This window comes from Falco peregrinus, chromosome 2 (assembly GCF_023634155.1).
Source record: "Falco peregrinus isolate bFalPer1 chromosome 2, bFalPer1.pri, whole genome shotgun sequence".
Lineage (NCBI taxonomy): Eukaryota > Metazoa > Chordata > Aves > Falconiformes > Falconidae > Falco > Falco peregrinus.
The window spans coordinates 57,869,439-57,887,456 of record NC_073722.1 but is presented as its reverse complement, the minus strand read 5'-3'; the positions used below and the strand labels follow the sequence as shown (position 1 = coordinate 57,887,456).

Sequence of the window (18,018 nt, the reverse complement as noted above, 5' to 3'; positions counted from 1 at the left end):
GTATTTAGACACGCAGCTGTCAGGTTTCAAGCTGTCTCTAAGTGGCCGTATCATCATAAATAGGACCAAAAATGTATGGCTTCTACTCCACAGCAGAACTCTCTGCTTTAGCTATTATGAGTCAAAACATCAACGTATGTCTTTTCTAAAACATTGGGTTTCCTTTAACAAACTTAAAGAGTTTTTTTCAAAGCACTTACTGCAGTGATGTCATTCCTTTTAACCATTCTTGTAATGTAAAGTAGCCCATGTTTTGTGCATCCAACTTCCACGCTAATACAAGCATAACTACCTGTTTTAAAGAGAAAAAAATTTGACAAAGAAATTAACAAAGAGATCCACATATTTTTCAAATAACTACTGTTTAGTAGGCTACAAATGCTTTACTTGTATAAATGCGGTTCAGAACTTTGCTAGACTGTATTTTAGAATTTAAAAAACCTGAAAGTGACAAACCCGTACATGGTCCAAACAAAGAAAAGTTAACAGTGCAAAGAGCATGAACATCAGTCACCACCAGCCACTTTAAGGGAGCATGCAGAGTCACCTAGCAAGCAGTGCAATGAAGAAGAGGAATTGTGCCAAAGCTACAGAAAAGGTTTCCCAAAACAACTACAGATTTTAAGTATTGATCTGATGATGTTACATTTGTCATTTGTTAAACTCATGTAGATGAACATCAGCTGCAATCCATGAGCTCTGTGAAATCCAATTATTCTAAAGCTAATAATGATCCTACCTGAATCCAGCTACCCCAGGGTATTGTAAACCTACCTAATTTTGCAGGTCTGACCATGCAGTATAATTCAAGTAGATGTTAAAATAAAACTAGGTGAACTGACGTTAACACACATCAAAACAGAGGCTGATACAGTTTTGCCCAAAAGGAAAGACAGTCCTTTCCACATGTCACATAGAAGACTGAAGCAAAATTAGATAAAGTGATACCATAAGATTACTATCTTATCCAGGAACTTAAAAAAACAGTTCTGATATATACATGGAAAAATCCACAGGAAACCTGACCCTGCAGACTACAAGGGGGGAAAAAAAAAAAATCAAGCCATTTAAATTTGCAACTCAGCCATTAACTAGCTAATATTAGGGCAGCTCTGTACATTTTTTATGCAAAATCAGAATACCTACTTATATACCCAAATATTTGCATAAATCTCAAGGGTTTATTATACTAATACCCTCCAAAATTAGAAGATTACATCTTATATTTCCAGTAAATCTTTCAAAACCACAATTCTCATTTTACTTGGAGAAGATGCTTTATGAATGCTACTAAAGATGGGACTTGCATATAAAGAGCAAAAATAAGGCACTAGGAAAAAGCCTGTAAAAGTCACAACTATGCCTTTTTGAATTTCATTTAGTTCTGTATATAACTACACATAAAATAGATATATGTAATTATATACATTCCTTATTTGTGTTTTGAAATGGCATAATGGGAGTGCTAATACTGCCCACATTTGAAATCCCTTTCTCTCCAGAAAACCTGAAGAAAACATTACTTCATATTTTTGTAGTTGCTACATTAAATAATCTCCAGTGTCATCATCTCATTGTTTCAGAAGAGACAACCATCAGCTTGGTGGGGTTTTTTTGTTTGTTATTTTACATATCTTTTTTTTTTTTTTTTTTTTTAAGTGGGGGGAAGCAAAAAAGGAGTGGCAGCAAAGACAAATTGAGGTTTTACATGTTGACAGTTTAGGGTTTAAAATACAGTTGTTTCCAAATGTATACATAAACCTCCCTGGTTTATATTTCATTATTTTTCTTTTAACTGCCAAGAATTTTTTAATTCTTGTTGGAAAAATAAGAGATAGAAGACTGGCTCATGTACATCATAATAGATTAGACATCTTTTGAATGGACTTTGAACTTACATTTTCTGGTTCAACTCCAATGTCTTCACAAAATTTTTCCATACCTTCTGGCCCTACAATGTCATCAGTGCCTGCAAACAAAATGCATTTTACTTATCTCTGAAAATTAAAACAGTCTGACCTTTACCACACAAGACAAATGCAATCATGCAGTACAACCTGAACTTCCGTATAAGTTTTTGTTGATTTTGGGTTTGTTTGTTTATGCAATAAATTTTTCCACACTTCCTATCCGACTTGGATACACTTACGTCTTTATCTCACCTTTGGAAACAGAGACAGAAAAGCTGTAAAACAACTTTTCATTCCTAACAATATCCTTTATTCTACCCATTTACTGAGATAATCTTGGAAGAGTACATTTATAAGATCTTCAAGAATGCACTTAAGATTAGCGCAACAGCCACGTAATATTACCACGGTTAAATGAGTGGATGACTGTTAGTGGCATTCATTTCATTTCTTGGCTTGAATCTCTACGGTTATCATAAGATCATATCACATAAAAATGTAACGCACAGCTACACAAGATACAAGACATTACCATTCCCAGAATCTCATTCCTTAGATAAAGATAGTGTATGAGACAATAACATTATCTATCAAAGAAAGAGCCCAAAATAAAAATCTCTTGCTCCTGTTTATTCATATTGCTATACCACAGCCACACATTATCCAAATTTTAGTAACCGCAGGGGGAAAGAAAACATGAATTACAGCTATTTCTCTGCCAGCTGAAAAGGAGAAAAAAAAAAGATTCAAAATACAGATGCTATTAAAATGCACTACTATTAATAGATGCTGTTAAATCAAGATATTTGTAACTTCTACAATATTCTGTTGAAAAAATTATACAGGCATTAGACTTGTACTGTGCCATTCTATTTTTTTAGGTACATTTTAAGTTATTTGGACTACTTGATTGGAATTATTTTACTCACATTTAAAAGGGTTCATTTAGGAAAAAAACATAAGAGGCTGAAATGTCTACTTTCATCCAATAAAAAGATCACATGTGCAAGAAAAAAAGGTTTTATAAAGGGATGAGCAACCTGTGAGTTATTATTAGGCGACCTAATATTCTAGAAATAACATGGTTTAATTGTGTCTTTTCCCACCTTCTCATGACATCCTCTCAGTTCTCTGAGTGTAAACAACAGTCTTTAAAAGTTAGACTCATTCTGCAATGTAAAGATACAGCAGGGAAAAAATCCCAAACAAATGCAGTGTCAACTGTCTGCATAAAGGAGAAGACTTGAAGCAAGAACACAAAAAAGATTATTTTTTGAAAACTCATTTTTTAGAGTGTTACTGAATACTGTAAACAGAATCATACTCTCGAATTCTCTCTGGTTTATTTTGGTATATGCATCCAATGGAAACTCAAAAGTTTTTTCATATACAGCCCTCCTTTCATACCGTCTTTCCATGAAACTGAACAAAAATGAGTTATCCCTGTTGCTAGAGTAAAAAAGTAGATCAAGCTGGTCAAAAAGGCAGAGAATCTAACAGGTTAGTTTTGACTTGTATTTGTCTGAATCTCCTCTCAGACTGCCACAGACAAATGACATCTCAAAGTATTTAATTTTGTTTATATGATTTTAATAGAAGAAAGATTTATTACATCAAATTAAGTCATTCTTCATTATGCGTAAGAAGCAGACAGACCAGAACAATCTGTGAGCAATGTTATCCAAGACAGCATCAGAAAAACTGCAAGACAACCTTATTTTGTCAATCACCTATTTAATTTCCTTTTGGTCTTTACAGTCATGAGATCATTTTCCCCCATACTTCAAGTTCTCCCCTTCAGAAAACTACATGTAAGGAAATGAATACAACAACAAACTTCACTATTAAAGGATCATCTTTTGTGATTGCAGATCATAATTAACCATCCTAGAAGTAATGCCTGAAGAAATCTGTCATACAAAAGGGGCAAGAATAAATAATTCAGTCTATCTTCCCTACACCTTGCGATGGAAAACTATATAAAAACAAGACTAGTATGAGATACTTGAATTGATTCACTTCCTTCCTTGAAACCATAAGCACCAGATTCAGCAGGAACAACTGTAATATTACTATCTCCCCCACCTTATTTTTTTTTTAAAATTAAAGACACTTCTGAAGCATAATTCTGTACTGTTCAGCACTAACATGGCAGATGTCAGAACTTCTAAAGTCAGAGAGATAATATTTTAGACAGAGGTACACCTTTAACTATATATTTGAATAGTGAAGTATACATGTTCCCAAACATTTTGTTTCACACCTTCTGTATTCTTTTTATAGAACAGAGACAAAGACAAAATTGCCCCTTGAACTCTTCAGCTTCACACTACACAAAATATAAACCAAGACCCTTCTTTAAGACCCTTACAAAAAAAGCCTCTATATTCAGTCTCGGAAAAGCTCAGTTAATGCAGTTTTTATATTCCAATATAGATACATTTTTTATTAGGAAATTTGCATTTCACCCTTACCTGCGTATTCATAGAACCATTCTAAGCATCGCTTACTCGAAAAGACTTCTTCCTCTGCTTTTATTCTAGTCGAATCATATTTTCTATACATACTTAAAGAAAGAGATACAAGTAATTAATCCATTTTTTGTAAAGCAATCTTTTAATCAACAACCACTGTAAGCAGCAGTACTTTTCCGTTCATGAACCAGTTTACCCAACACACTGTCCTCATATCCAGTCATTTGGGACACTGCTTAACAGAGTAAGAATCACTGAACCTAATACTGTGCGTGCTCAAGTTTGTCGCATTTCAGCTGATTCATAATTGTTATCCATGTACATAAACTTTCCTTATAACAGACTAGTTCAAATCCAACCCCAAAGTGGTTTGTGTAATTTCAAGTAAAACTTGCGCACACCAGTAACTATTACAATCAACTGATGGGCTGCAACTCGGCTGTGGGTCTAAACCCAAAGTAATTCCATGTCACAGTCAACACAGACCCTACCTGTAGGCGCACACATCCTTTGTGCACTTTAACTAAGGAGAACTGCATATACTCTTTTTGCCTCCTCAAAAGATCCTACAAAAGGCTTAAAGGCCAAAAGAGGCATGATCCACACATACTACCCTAAAGCCAGTAAGCTGGCAACACAGTAGAACCAGAGAGACCAGGTTACAGATCCTCACTGATAGTAACTCAGGGAACCCCATTCATCACGGTGTAAAGACTACCTGAAAAGCTAGATCCATAGCTCCCCTTCCCCGCACTGATGGCTGGCGAGGTGATGCTCTCCTTCGACAAGGAGCATAAGGAATTTTAACTACATGCAGAAAGCAACACTGAATTACCAGTCTCCTGAATTTAGTACCTGAAACACCTAAAGCAGGGAAGGCATAGCAGAAGTTGACAAGTTACTCCACCCTGTTAATCTTATAACATAAACTATATATTTTGTGCCTGTTAGAGGAAAGAGACACAGCAGTCCAAGTAGTTGTTCACTGCTGCACGTATAGTCTCTGATCCATTCCCACCGCTCTGCAGTTAGCTTGGGCTCGTAAAGGCTAGAAGAGCTGAGCAACAAATGGCTTGGACTAGAGGAGGTAGCCATGCAGCTGTCGTAAGCATGCAGCCCTTCCTCCCTTGTGTCAAACTCTGCTGGGGGAGGACAACCAAGTGGCTAATTGGTTCAAGGATAATTTTCAGACAACTTGAAGGCATTAATTTCGAGTTAGTCTCATCACTACTCTGTCCTTCTAGAAAGAGATGTAAAAAATGTCTATACTTACGAGCTTAAAGTACACTGATCCTACTATCCTCCACCTAGCTCAGGTATGAGCTATGAGGCACTGTAGCTAGAAGTCAATGACACACAGATCATACTGACAGTAATTCAAAGAACTGTTCTATGTCTGTTGTCATAGTTCTTTTAAATCCACTAACCATTAGAAAATACTAGTCAGAGCAAAATGACAAATTGCTAATTCGAAGACAAATACAAATGAGGTTCTTTAATTTTGAGATGGCAAGAAAAATTAACACTGTACCGAAACACATTGATCTGCAACAAACACACACAGCAGGAAAATGCTAGTCACACGTCTCAAACATACATAATATACCTACAATTTGTAGGGTTTCTTTATTATTTTGAAAACTCTTTTTTCTACTTGAATTGCCTACTTTGTATAAGCTTTACTGCAGTTGCAAAAAACAGGCTGACAGCACCGTCCAGTAAGTAAACAACTAAGGTGTTAAGTCAGCGTTGGAACAATTTTTTTTTTCCAATTAAAAAAAAAAAAAAAAAAGGCCTGGTAACTCATACTTGCAGAACGAACCCCATGTTTATGAAAGACCTATCCGATATTTTTTAGGCTATTCTAAATTCAGAGAAATCAAAAAAATGTCTCGAGACAAAGAAAGGAGACATTCCACCACTCTGGCAAAAGTCCAATTATTCAGTATCCCCTTTTTTGTAAGCAAACAAACTTGACAAAAACCAACTAGAATACCAAGTTAAAAACTGACTGTAGCAGGAGCTAGTCCACATCGCTATTCTACTCTATTCTATTAATTCAAGAAATCTCTAAGAGCACTGCTGGGACCTAGGACATACAAAACTAATGTAGCTCCCAAAGACAGACATTCATCACATGACTTTTTTCTTTTTTTTGACAAAGGGGTGATAACCAAGTGCCTTGCCCTGCTCATTCACACAACTCATCAACACACTGTCAGTATGTGAACAGTGGATTTCGAAAGGAACCCTCAAGAAACAAATTTATTGACAGTGCTCTAGGTCATTCAAGTATTTCATAAAAAAGATTCCTGCATCTACAAGTAGCAGAGCTAAATACTGTAGGCTGAACCAAGACACCAATGACACCAGTATGTGCAAAAGGAATGGTGAATGAGAACAGAAAAAAATCCCAGCCCTTTTTATACATTCACTGCATCTATGCATAGCAAGTTTTCATAAGACTGAAAGTCATTTGTTCTGTTTAAGGCTAAAGTTCATTATTAAGGAACCACAGGGAAACCACAGTATTCGTTACTAAGTTCATGCGCCCAACATACGGCTATGTAACTCCAAGCAAAATGCTCTGGCCTCAAAACTTACCATTGTTCAAAAAACTCAGTATCCCACCTGATTTTTAAGAAACCAGGACTGATTACAGATCTTCCAACCTGTGCCAGTAAGAGAAATTCCTTCACAAACTCATAAAATAAAATCAGAAAGGACAATCTTGAGCTATTCCAGTCTCTGCTGCAAGCTAATTAGCCAGACATTCATTAAAAGTGCAGGTGGCATCATATCACATTTGTGATGTAAACAGACTGTGCACAGTCAGAAGTATAAAACTACGCAACAAAGATGGCTGGATGAATCTCAGATGCCTTTCTCTCAACCTAAAGGAGCCAATACGAGACCACGTATTCTGCAAGATAAGGATCACTTGAAAAGGAGTATGACAGAAACAAGTAACACCAGTGCAAACCTGGTATTAGTGATCTCTCATGTATAAAGATGAAGGTTGTTCTCTCCCTGCTACCTCCAAACACCAAATGAGTTTGTTCCCCCGGTCTAGACAAACCAGCTATTTCTACTAGCAAGATAGACCTAATCTCTGAACTGCTTGATGAAGTAAGATGAGCAGGGAGATACAAGCAAGTAACTAGACAAGTATCTAAGATTACAGCCTAGGTTGGTTCAATTATCACAGCAAGGCCAACCTGGCAGCACAGGGTAAAGGTGATTCCAAACACTGTCCCCTCTGAACTATCATTAATACAGATCTGATTGTCTCCAGAATCATATGTGCAGAGGAGAGAAGCAAACTGCCAGGGACGTCTGGCATCCATTCTGCATCTTAAGATTAATTCTCGTAACTTTGGAATTTTTCCGTACATACTGCAAAATGGTATGCCTTGTCTTTGTGCTAAGGACAGTGTCTCTTGCTATGTGGACAAACACAAACTGCCAGAGCACACCAGGTAGGTATCTAAATACTTTGGGAGCACCACACATTTACTGGACAGATTCAAGTTTCAAACAGCAACTCCTCAACAGAGTGCAGCTTCCCCAAGATGACCAGCACCAGTACCTTCAAACAGATGCACAACCATTATGCTGACCACATTAGTTTGATAACTTGCTTAAGTACTGATGGTCTGCAAGAGGAACCTGCAGAATTTCAATCCCAGACCAGAAGTGAAAGCACATACTGCTCAGAAACTGGGGGGGGGGGGCGGGGAGCAGGCGGAGCGGAGTGCAGAGAGCAGTAAAATGGGCCCAGTGAGCATACCTGGTACTTCTTGTACCAGAATTTGTACCATAAGAGAATGCTGACACTGGAACAGGATTGCCAAAGGACATTTTCTCCATCACCAGAGCTAGAAAGGGGAGTGCAGAACTTTCTCCCAGAGTGTCTGCTATACTTATCACCACTGGACAACAGCAAACTCTGAGCTTTCGCATTTAGAATTACTCCTCCATGTCTGAGCCCGATATGCTGCCCCTTCAGGAACAGCAAAGGAAAAAAAAAAACATTTTCTATGGGAAGAGAGTCTGTATTTGTTTCTCAGATGAGACACACATGCAGGTAAAAAGACTCAGAAGAAAATCTTCACTTGAAAAATAATAGTTGTTATTAGTTTAGCATGACACAGTGTCAGGGAAGTGACAGCAGACTTAAAAAATATTTCTATATACTATAACCAGTATCTCCTTCAGGAGCATTAGTTTCATCTTTTTTATTCTCTCTTTTTAACAGCCATTTTACCAACTAGAGAGAGGAAATAATGTGGGACAGGGCAGGGAAAAAGCAACATGAGATTAACCTGCCTGAATTTTATGGAAGTTGTATTAACTACTGAACCATACTTAAATGAAGTTAATTTCTTAGAAATGCCTGCATCTCCATCATGACCTAATGGCCAACTCATAACATCCATTTTTGAACTATCTTTGAAATAGTCTTATATTCTTATATTGTAATTGTAATATCCCCGCAATAAAGACAAGACAACGTAGTTTATAATTGGAAGTGCTATAGGTAGATGTAAACAAACTAAAAAAACCCCTGAGTGTCTAAGCCTTTAATGTTTCTTTAAATACACAATCATCTATATCTTTTCCAGATTTATTTTCCTCCATTTGTAACTGATTTGGTGGGAAAGCAAAAGCATGAAAATTCCATCCAGCTATTACGGGGTGACTAGGCAAGTCATTGTAAGAGTACATGGATCCTGTCAGCAAAAAGCACAAGGTCACAGTAATTCTCTTCAACCTACCACAGCCTTCAAAGTTGTGTTACCTACTCCTGCTCTGAGCATGCTTCAGCTGTACTGGAATTTTTTAGAGATCCATCTACCACAGCAGCAGCTCTGGGCTGTGTGGCTCCAGAATATTCAAAAACTGAGATCAGTGAAAGCATAGAGTTTAGGTCACACAAAACATTCTCTTGATTGTGGAAGCTGGTAATAGCTTATTTAAAGGAAGGAGGAAAAAAAAAAAGGTACAGTTTATTATGGTAAGTCAAAAGTTACTCCCTCATGAACATTTTCAGCCTGCTCATTTCAGATGGTCAGTGTTTACTGAATGAAAACATCTAGAGATTTACCAACAGTAGTTTCGTTTCTGTGTGACCAGAACTTATTAAAAACCTTTACCTCATTTTGTTTAAGCTTTGAACTGAGTAACTACTTGCTTTCAGATTATTTATATTTTGTAAGATGCAAACATTTGACTGAAGAAGCAGTCCCCTTCTACTTCCATTAACTACATTTAAAATTTCAGCTGAGAATTTCCATCCCTGCATCACAATGGGAGCATTTTTATAAAGCCTCACCTATTCATTCACAATTATGATTTCTACAATAGTTTCATAAGTACTGTGGTAGAAACAAGAGGGGGGATGGGGGAGAGATGTTTTACAATTCACAAGGCATGACAAAGACTGTCTAAAGCAACCCTCAGGACAAATTTACCTGACTGGTAAGTTTTATGAATTAATGTGTCTTATCTCTCTCTATTTAAAGACTTGCAATCATCTCTAAACATTTAAATTAACGTTTGGAACTTCATCAGGCTTACTTAAGGAGCAGTATGTATAACAGTGTACATGATGATAGTCACACATCCAGTTTAAGTTTCTTCAGCACTATTAGGTGAAGTTCACTGCAAAGGTGTAGATACAGGCAAAATTATACCTGTGCGTTCTTGAAAATCTCTACTTCAATGAATAAGGTCTAGATACCCGTGACAGCTGGTAACACAGCCTGTCTGCACGGGGCAGGAGCAAACCAGTTAGTAAACCACAACAGAACAAAAATCCTCTCAACACTACAGGTTTTGGAAACTTCCAAGCTTAACACACTGCCATTTCGCTTTCCCATGTTAGCAACAGTGTGTAGACTGTGTTTTGAAAACTTACGTTTTTCCACCATAGAGTATGGAGCTTATTACTCAATAAAGAAAATCTATTTTGCATGTTAATAAGCCCTTATGTGGTTCATACACACATAGAGGCTAAATTAAGACTCTAGATCTAATTGCCTGAAAACATAACTTTCAGGGAAGCAGATAAATATTCCTAGTTTTCATCCTTCTAAGGTCCAAATATCCAATACTGTAAGCATGATTCTGGAATAAGGAGTAGAATTATTTTTTAAATAAGACTATCAGAAAAAAGAGAAGACATTACGTTACAGAGTTCATTTTTCCCTAAAGAAAAAGCTAGTATCTGGCTAGAGATTGTGTAACAGATGCAGAGCATTAGGTAATTATACAATGAGTTCTGTAATCCCTATCTAGCAAGTATCTTTACACAAAACTTGTTTTACCTTTCTTAAGACCCTTAACATAGTGATGGAATGGCAATGTACAGAAAATGTATTTTTAACTTCAATGTAGAAATAGCCTGTACTGTGAGAGTTTTAAGTAAAATAAAGTCAAGACTGTGATACTCAAGAAGAAAATACAAACTAAGTCTTCAAGTCGTTATGTTCTGGTGAGTGTATGCTAAACTGTTTACTTTCAACGGCTGTTCTCCAAGACAGGATAAACCTTACTGTTATCCAGATATAAATGCACCCAGTTCTTTTCATCATACATTATCTGGTATAAAACTTCCCTCCCACTGAAACACTGCCATTCATGGTTCAAGGTGAAGTATGAACATTAATTAACAGAATTCAAGCTCTTATATAATAAGGGTGGGATGCTAAAGAACATGTTTGGAATCTTTGTTTTCCATCATCAGTCTGTGCATGCAATCAGCATTTCCAAGTGACTTCACTAACAACTAGATTTGTTCCTATAAATGTTTTTCCTTAGTACCCACTGCCATTATTCCATTAATCCTTCCAAGATGAGGTTGTATCCCTAACAGCCCAGAACTCAGTGTGAAGGCTATTAACAAGCTCCCTGGTATCAGATGCGTTGAAACGTATGAGTTTAAGAGCCTCCAGAAATCATCTTGTATTTCAGCCACAGAGCCTTGCTGAAATAAACTTTCTAGAAAGAATACATATCTCAAAAATATTACTGTCATAGTCAAAAAGAGATTATAGGAACACAACACAAATAGTGAAGACTGAAAACATCACCCAACAAAATTACCCATGTAAGGATAAAAAAAAAAAAAAAAATAGTATTTCCTTTGTATGGACAAACCAGGAGGAATCCAACATTTGGTCTCAGCTATAACACCAATTATGTTAATGATGATGCTCCTTTGATAATCTTCAGACTACTACCTCACATTTTCCCACTGAAAGCACATAGGAGACTTGTCATTACTGAATCAGTTCGTTAATGTCGCCCTGATAAGTTGTCACTGAGAAACATACAAAACTTGCATAATTCCATAAACATTTGAAGTGACAAATCATCTCTGTTAGGAAATACGGTCTCTTCTGGAGAGCACACGTATTTTTTCACAGAAACCAAGACATTCAAGAACAGGTGCTTGCTTACTACCTTTTTTGCTTAATACAGGACCCACAAAGGCTAAAGTCCCTTGAAGGTTTATCCTGAGTTACGAATATGCAGCTTCTGAGAAGTATGCCACTAAAACAGAGGCAACGGTAAAGTACTGGGCCTACAAGCCCTCATTCCATGAATTGGCACTGCACTATCTATACTGGGTTTATTGTATACACCATTCTCCGCATACAAACTGCTGTGGCAGACCTAGTTATTTGCAAAGCCCACTGCTGCAGAGGTTCCTGATTTCAGATTGATTTTTGCTAGACAAACTGAGATACCTGACCTCCAAAGACCAAACATGACAGACGTGAGCTCTGCCTGACAAAGAAGCATGGAAGTGGGAGGCAGCTTGCTCTTTGTCTAACTTGTTCACAAAAGGTTACAGGGGCATAAGCCAAATTTGAAGAAATCCTTCCCTGAAAGAAAATAAGAGCTCCAAGACTGAACTGAATGTTCAGCAAATGATTTCATACTGCCAGTCAAGTTGAAATAAAAATTGTTTTCTTAAAGACCAAAAGAAAAGAAACATACAGTGGGAAGCAGGGAAAGCCAAAAAAGAAGGAAGAGAGATAAAAATTGGAACCACAGGAGAGAAGGGTATTCCTCTGTGGCCCATGACCAGATCTGATTTCACCTCCGCTTCTAAAAGCGGGCTGCAGTCTTTTTCATAAAGCACTACATGGCAGTAGAATGAGGACTAGATCCATTAGTTATAAACTGAAAGGCAAATTTAAAAAAAATCCTTCAAATTATGCTTTCAAAAAGCTCTTAAAATTATTATATATATACATACTACTGAGAGTAAGAAATCAGTTTCTCCTAATTTTCATATTTGCATTACACAAATCAGTATCTCTTACTTACAGACAACCTTACTGTCTAGGGGGTTTGGGTTGTTTTGTTTTACCATCAGTGCCTTGGCAAAGGGAGGTGGAGTCAATTTTCATGAACCTCCCTACTTAGATTCCAGAAACATTTTGTCCTTGTTTCACTCCCTTATCGACAGGTTATTCAAAGATATGCATACATGTCCTCTGACCAACTATTTAGCTTTTGTATTTTATTATTTCTGAAAAGCAACAAAAAAAAAATATTAAGAACACATACTGCTCTTTTGTTCTTGCAGGTGTTACATATGCAAAGCAATGAAAGGGAGAGTTGAAATCTCTTTCTTCTTCTGCATCAACAGATCATTTAATAAATTCCAGTGCAGCTACAGTTGTGCAACCCTATTAAACACAATGGAGTCACAGAGGCATAACCAGAGTCTTGATTTGGCTACCAGCATTTTTCTAACTCATGCTAGAGAATAAAAAGAAAAGCACCCAGCCTGACAGGAGAGAAACGCATCTTTTCCCTTCCTGAAGTTACTTGTTATGGAAGCATGTGTTTTCTGAGTCACCGGTAATACATGAACGTAATAAAGCTCAAATTCCACTGACTGACGCAGTGGCAAACTTTCTGGCTGCAAACGTCACTCACTTTTCAGCGTGAGGACAGTCCTGCACCTATCATGCAGGAGTATACAGTCCCATACTCCCACAAGCTCTGAATTCAGGGCATATAAATAGCGACTGTCTTGCACACAAGGAGCACATCTGAGGATTTCTGAATGACTGAGGCTGACTGAAATACACATACTGAAAATCCAACACTTAACAGAAGTCTCAGTTATGCAGCACTCGTGCCAAAAGAATACACACTGCTCATGCACACAGTTGTAACATGCTTGCACTTCTGTTGCCCAGAGGGAAGCTGAGTAGCACCGCCTCCATCACCACTCTACCACTGGCTATCACCTTGCTTGTGCAATCTTCACCTTTCCCTTACACAATCAGCGTCAAATCACAATGTGGCAGGGAGAGACTAGCAGGGCTTCAAATGAAAGCTGAGTGGACTACAACTACATTCACTTTTCTGGTAGGCTGCAAATTGAGAATGCCCAATCCAGATCTTATGCATGTATACAGAAAGATATTACTGTATCTCTTACTTGTTTGTTCAAAACCAACTTCTATGTCTATTTGACAGCCGGCAAACTAGAGCAAGGAGAATTTCCCTATAAGCTTCTTGTACAACTAGAAAAAGGTGAAATGCAAACTGAACCTAGATGTGCTTATCAATATCCCACAGTTCAATCACAGGCTATGGTTCCACGTTGAGAAACCAAGCGAATTTGAATACCATTTCCATTAGTATTTAAAAACACGATCATATCAGCTATTCAACTTTAGATATTCCATCAGTCTTAGCTCATGGTAAGATGACATACCCATCATGTCTACTTTTCTTAGCAGATAAATCATCTCCTGCTGCAGGTCTCCTCTTTTTCCTTGGAGGCATCACTTTACTAAAGCAGTCTGATGAACTGCAAGACCGGAGACTTCCTACAGAGGGAATTAAAAACACCAGTACAAGAAATGAAACTGTTGCAGACCAGTTAAACTGTGTCCACTAATAGGCATATTACAAAGGGAAAGGAAGGGAAGGGAAGTTAGTGGATTTTAAAAGTACAAAAGAAACGGTCTTCTTTCAATAGCAAAATCCGTCTCACTTTTACATGGTGTTCTATCACCAGATTTCAGTTAAGGCCAAAAGCACTGTATCAAAATGTACAGTAGTGCTGCTACTTCAGTCTAACAAAAGGAAAGAACTGAGACTATCCTAAAGAGGTATTTAAGTCCTCAAAAAGGCATCCTTATTTTTAGCCATTTATTCAAATCAGAACTTCTAAGAGTCGTTCATTACTTTTTGAAATACAGATGTGACTCAAAAACTAGAGCACCTACCTCTAGAAAACAGAACCTTTTTATTTTCAAGGCCCAAGTTTTTCATGACACAGAGAGCACGGGGTAGGAAAGCTTTTTGTTTGTTCGTTCTTTGGTTTTGGTTTCTTGTTTTCTTTCTTTTTTTGGCAGGGACGGGGACAGGGGAAGAGACATTCAGCAACCACTAGGGGGAAAAAAACGTAAGTGGCTGGCTGTATCATCTGGATAGTTCTCAAAGAATAAGGGTCCCCAAATAGGAAACAGCCAATTCAAGACACTGATGCCAATCAAGTGGCAATCCTTCCCTCCCCTTCTCTCTCAGCTACACACACTCCTATGTCCCTGGTGACTCTTCAGTGTGCCAATCCAGTTCACCAAACCTGTAGAATAATTAACCCAAGCAAAAAAGAATAACAACTTTCTGTAAATTAGCACAAGAAAGAGCACAGGACCAGCCCTTTTGACCACAGCAAGTCATTAAATTGCCATTGCTGTCTCATGAAAACAGTAGGCTAACACTCCAGGCAAAATTTTGTCCTACTTTCATGTATTGAACACCACACGGACACCTGAGAAAGGTGTGTGTAAGAGCAACTCAAAGAGCTATCAAAGCTCTAAGTGTTACGCAGAGAATTTTAAAAGGAAAGGAAGAGAGAGGTGAGGTATAAAAATTCAGACACAAAGCGATGCCAAAGAAACTTGCAAGAAAATATGAAGAACTCCAGCATGCCTAAGCTACCTTCTCTTAGCTTCAACCGCATCCAAGTTTAGCTATGCTTTATTAAGACATCCACAAAATCTTTTAAGTCACAGCACAGAAGCAAGCAATAAAACTTCAACTACTTTTTGACACCAAGGGAGCAGACTGAAATCAGAGGCCCAGTTCCCAACAAATACTAACAGCAATCTTTTGCTTACCTATTCTTCGTATCTTTGAAAGTCTCTCTCCTGTTATAGGAGAAACACATGTAAGGAACCTTACAGCCTCACAGGCTTTGCTACATGTACTTTATTTTAAACATGCACTGAAACTGTTATGCATATGGAGGTATGGATTTTTTTCCTAGCATTAGGCAACATGTTCAGACCAGTTTTTACATCAAGATGAACTAATTTTGTTTCAACTAATAAAGCTTTTGCACTTAGTACACCTTCTTTGTTCTTACCTTTATATTAATTTCTATTAAGAAAATTAATCTCTCTAGTTCAAGAAATACTCTTTCCAATTCAAAAATTCTTCCAATATGGTCCTTTTTTTTTATTTTTTTTTTTTACCCCGAAGCTCCCCCACCACAGCATCCTCCTAGGAAAGTATGGCCATACCTACACTATCTTACAGAAAAAGAATTTTATGAGTATTGTAAATTCAAATTATAATTTAACTACTTATCAAAATTTTCCAAGAATTACACTATATAAACTACTATCACATCAAAAAATCTTAATGGCTATGTCAGAAGACTATACTTGTAGAAGCACTGTCCAGAATACGTTACAAAACAAAATTAACCATAATATTTATCTTCTTCTCACCAATATCAAGATATATTTGAAACAGGTAAGCCAGAGACCATCAAAAACTCACAGCACGCCTGATACATTTTACAAACCAAATTTAACAAACAAAGGATCCTGACCTGCTGAACGACATTTGAGCCATCTGATTACGCCTGCAAATTAATGATACCACAAAACTGTGTTCCCAGAAGTTATAGAAAGTGTGATGCTTTATGGCTTTTTAGATCAAGCTTCTAAAGACTCTGCCAGTAAGTATTTTTTGAACACCTACACAAACTAGAAACACTAAAGATGACAGCAGAACTTAACAGATGGCTAGAGACAGCCAACAGTCTTGGACACACACTAAACTCAATAAATGAAAACGTGTGCTAATGAACACCTAATTTTGGAAAATATGTATGTACTTGAGTACAACCTGTAGCTATCTCGTTCCTTTGAGAGAGATTTGATTGTTTAAAAATGCATTTCTATTAAAAAAAAAAAAATCTGTTTATGATGGCTACAGGCATTGGATGCTGGTAAAATGCAAGAAAAACCATCACCCGCCACCCCGACCAGGGTTTGTGCAGCTTACTGCTTATTTGATTGCAAAAAGAAATATGCAAGGCCTATGTGAAAAGAAAGGCATAGCAAAAGACAAAAAATAAATTGAAAAGTGAAAATAAGTAAACAAAAAAGTGAAAACAACAGTTATAAAACAGGGAAACCACTTTGTCAGATCTGCAACCCCATACAAACCAAAAAATTTAACCCAAGAATTCCTGCTTGAAGTCTTTTCCTCATTAAATGATAAGCCATTTTTAGGAAGATCACTGAACTTGTTTTAAAGTCTCAAACTGATAATAGAATTCACCATAACGCAATTTTTCCAGTGTCTCACATGAAAAACTTGTACCCCTTCTTGGTTTGAATGTATCTAGTTGCAGCTCTCAAACTGACAGAAAAAGGAAGAAAAGAGATAGCTCATAAATTGGCAAAAGGCTATTAAATGCATATGTACACCCCCCACGCCCACAAACACACACACAGACACCAGGTGAACGAATACATTGTACATGTTTTCAGAGATTTAACATATTAATAACACAGGTTTGGACCAAGTCTTCACTACGTTTTAACTGTTGAATGATCTCCCTCAACTACTAAAAACACAGTACAAGAATGTGACTTCAAAAGTATTTCCTTTTATTACTAGAATCAGTATATTGAATTTGAAGGGCAGTTACTTCCCTGTAACAAACTCTGAGGCTTCAATCTACAGAATATTTCCATGTCTTATTTCCATCTAAAGCTAAACACTACCAGAGTTTGGCTTGGTGTTTTTTTTTTTTGTTTAAATTCCTGCAATTTCTTATTTTGGTGTATAGCTCACTAAGTAGCATCAATATTAACTTTTCCTACATACAGCTTTCCAATGTCATTTCTAGGTCTAGCCTTTCACAACTCATTTCACTTCCCAAAGGTCTGGTCATCTGCAAATGAACATGCAGCTTCCTCTGACTTCATGCAAAGTTTTGACAGGAACTTTACTTACCAAGTGCAGCTTCTCTGATGTGATTATCTTCAAAGTTTTCTTACTCCTGGGTCTCAACTCAAGACTGGCAGAACCCTCCTAGTTCTCACTGTTTTTTTGACACTTGAAGCTAGCATTTGCAAGGTAGAGCCTCCAAATGGCTGCTGAATAGGCCACCATCAGCCAAAAGCCTGCCGAGTATAAATGTTGTTTGCCAAACATTCTATTCCGTACTTACAAATTTGCAGGAGACAAAGCTACCAAAGGGAAATATCAACTCAAGAGCTAAAATTCACCCTAAGAAATTTAAACCAATATGCAAGATAATCACCACATGGGAGGGACACTCCAAGCAT

The 18,018-nt window shown here is 37.2% G+C and overlaps 1 protein-coding gene across 12 annotated transcripts in view; it reads right to left on the bottom strand.

Moving 5' to 3' along the window:
* Window positions 1-18,018, bottom strand: part of DCUN1D4 (defective in cullin neddylation 1 domain containing 4) — a 38,741-nt gene that overhangs the window by 6,213 nt on the left and 14,510 nt on the right. For 3 of the 12 annotated variants that reach the window (XM_055798098.1, XM_055798104.1, XM_055798100.1), the window contains 5 exons: window positions 15,547-15,576; window positions 14,133-14,247; window positions 4,385-4,476; window positions 1,899-1,969; window positions 201-292 (listed from right to left, as the gene is read on the bottom strand). In XM_055798098.1, the coding sequence (XP_055654073.1) occupies window positions 201-292; window positions 1,899-1,969; window positions 4,385-4,476; window positions 14,133-14,247; window positions 15,547-15,576 (400 nt within the window). Of the gene's footprint in view, window positions 1-200; window positions 293-1,898; window positions 1,970-4,384; window positions 4,477-14,132; window positions 14,248-14,649; window positions 15,459-15,546; window positions 15,577-17,683; window positions 17,854-18,018 lie in introns of those variants that run through there. The other 9 variants (XM_055798108.1, XM_055798106.1, XM_055798109.1 and 6 more) reach the window with 5 other exon arrangements.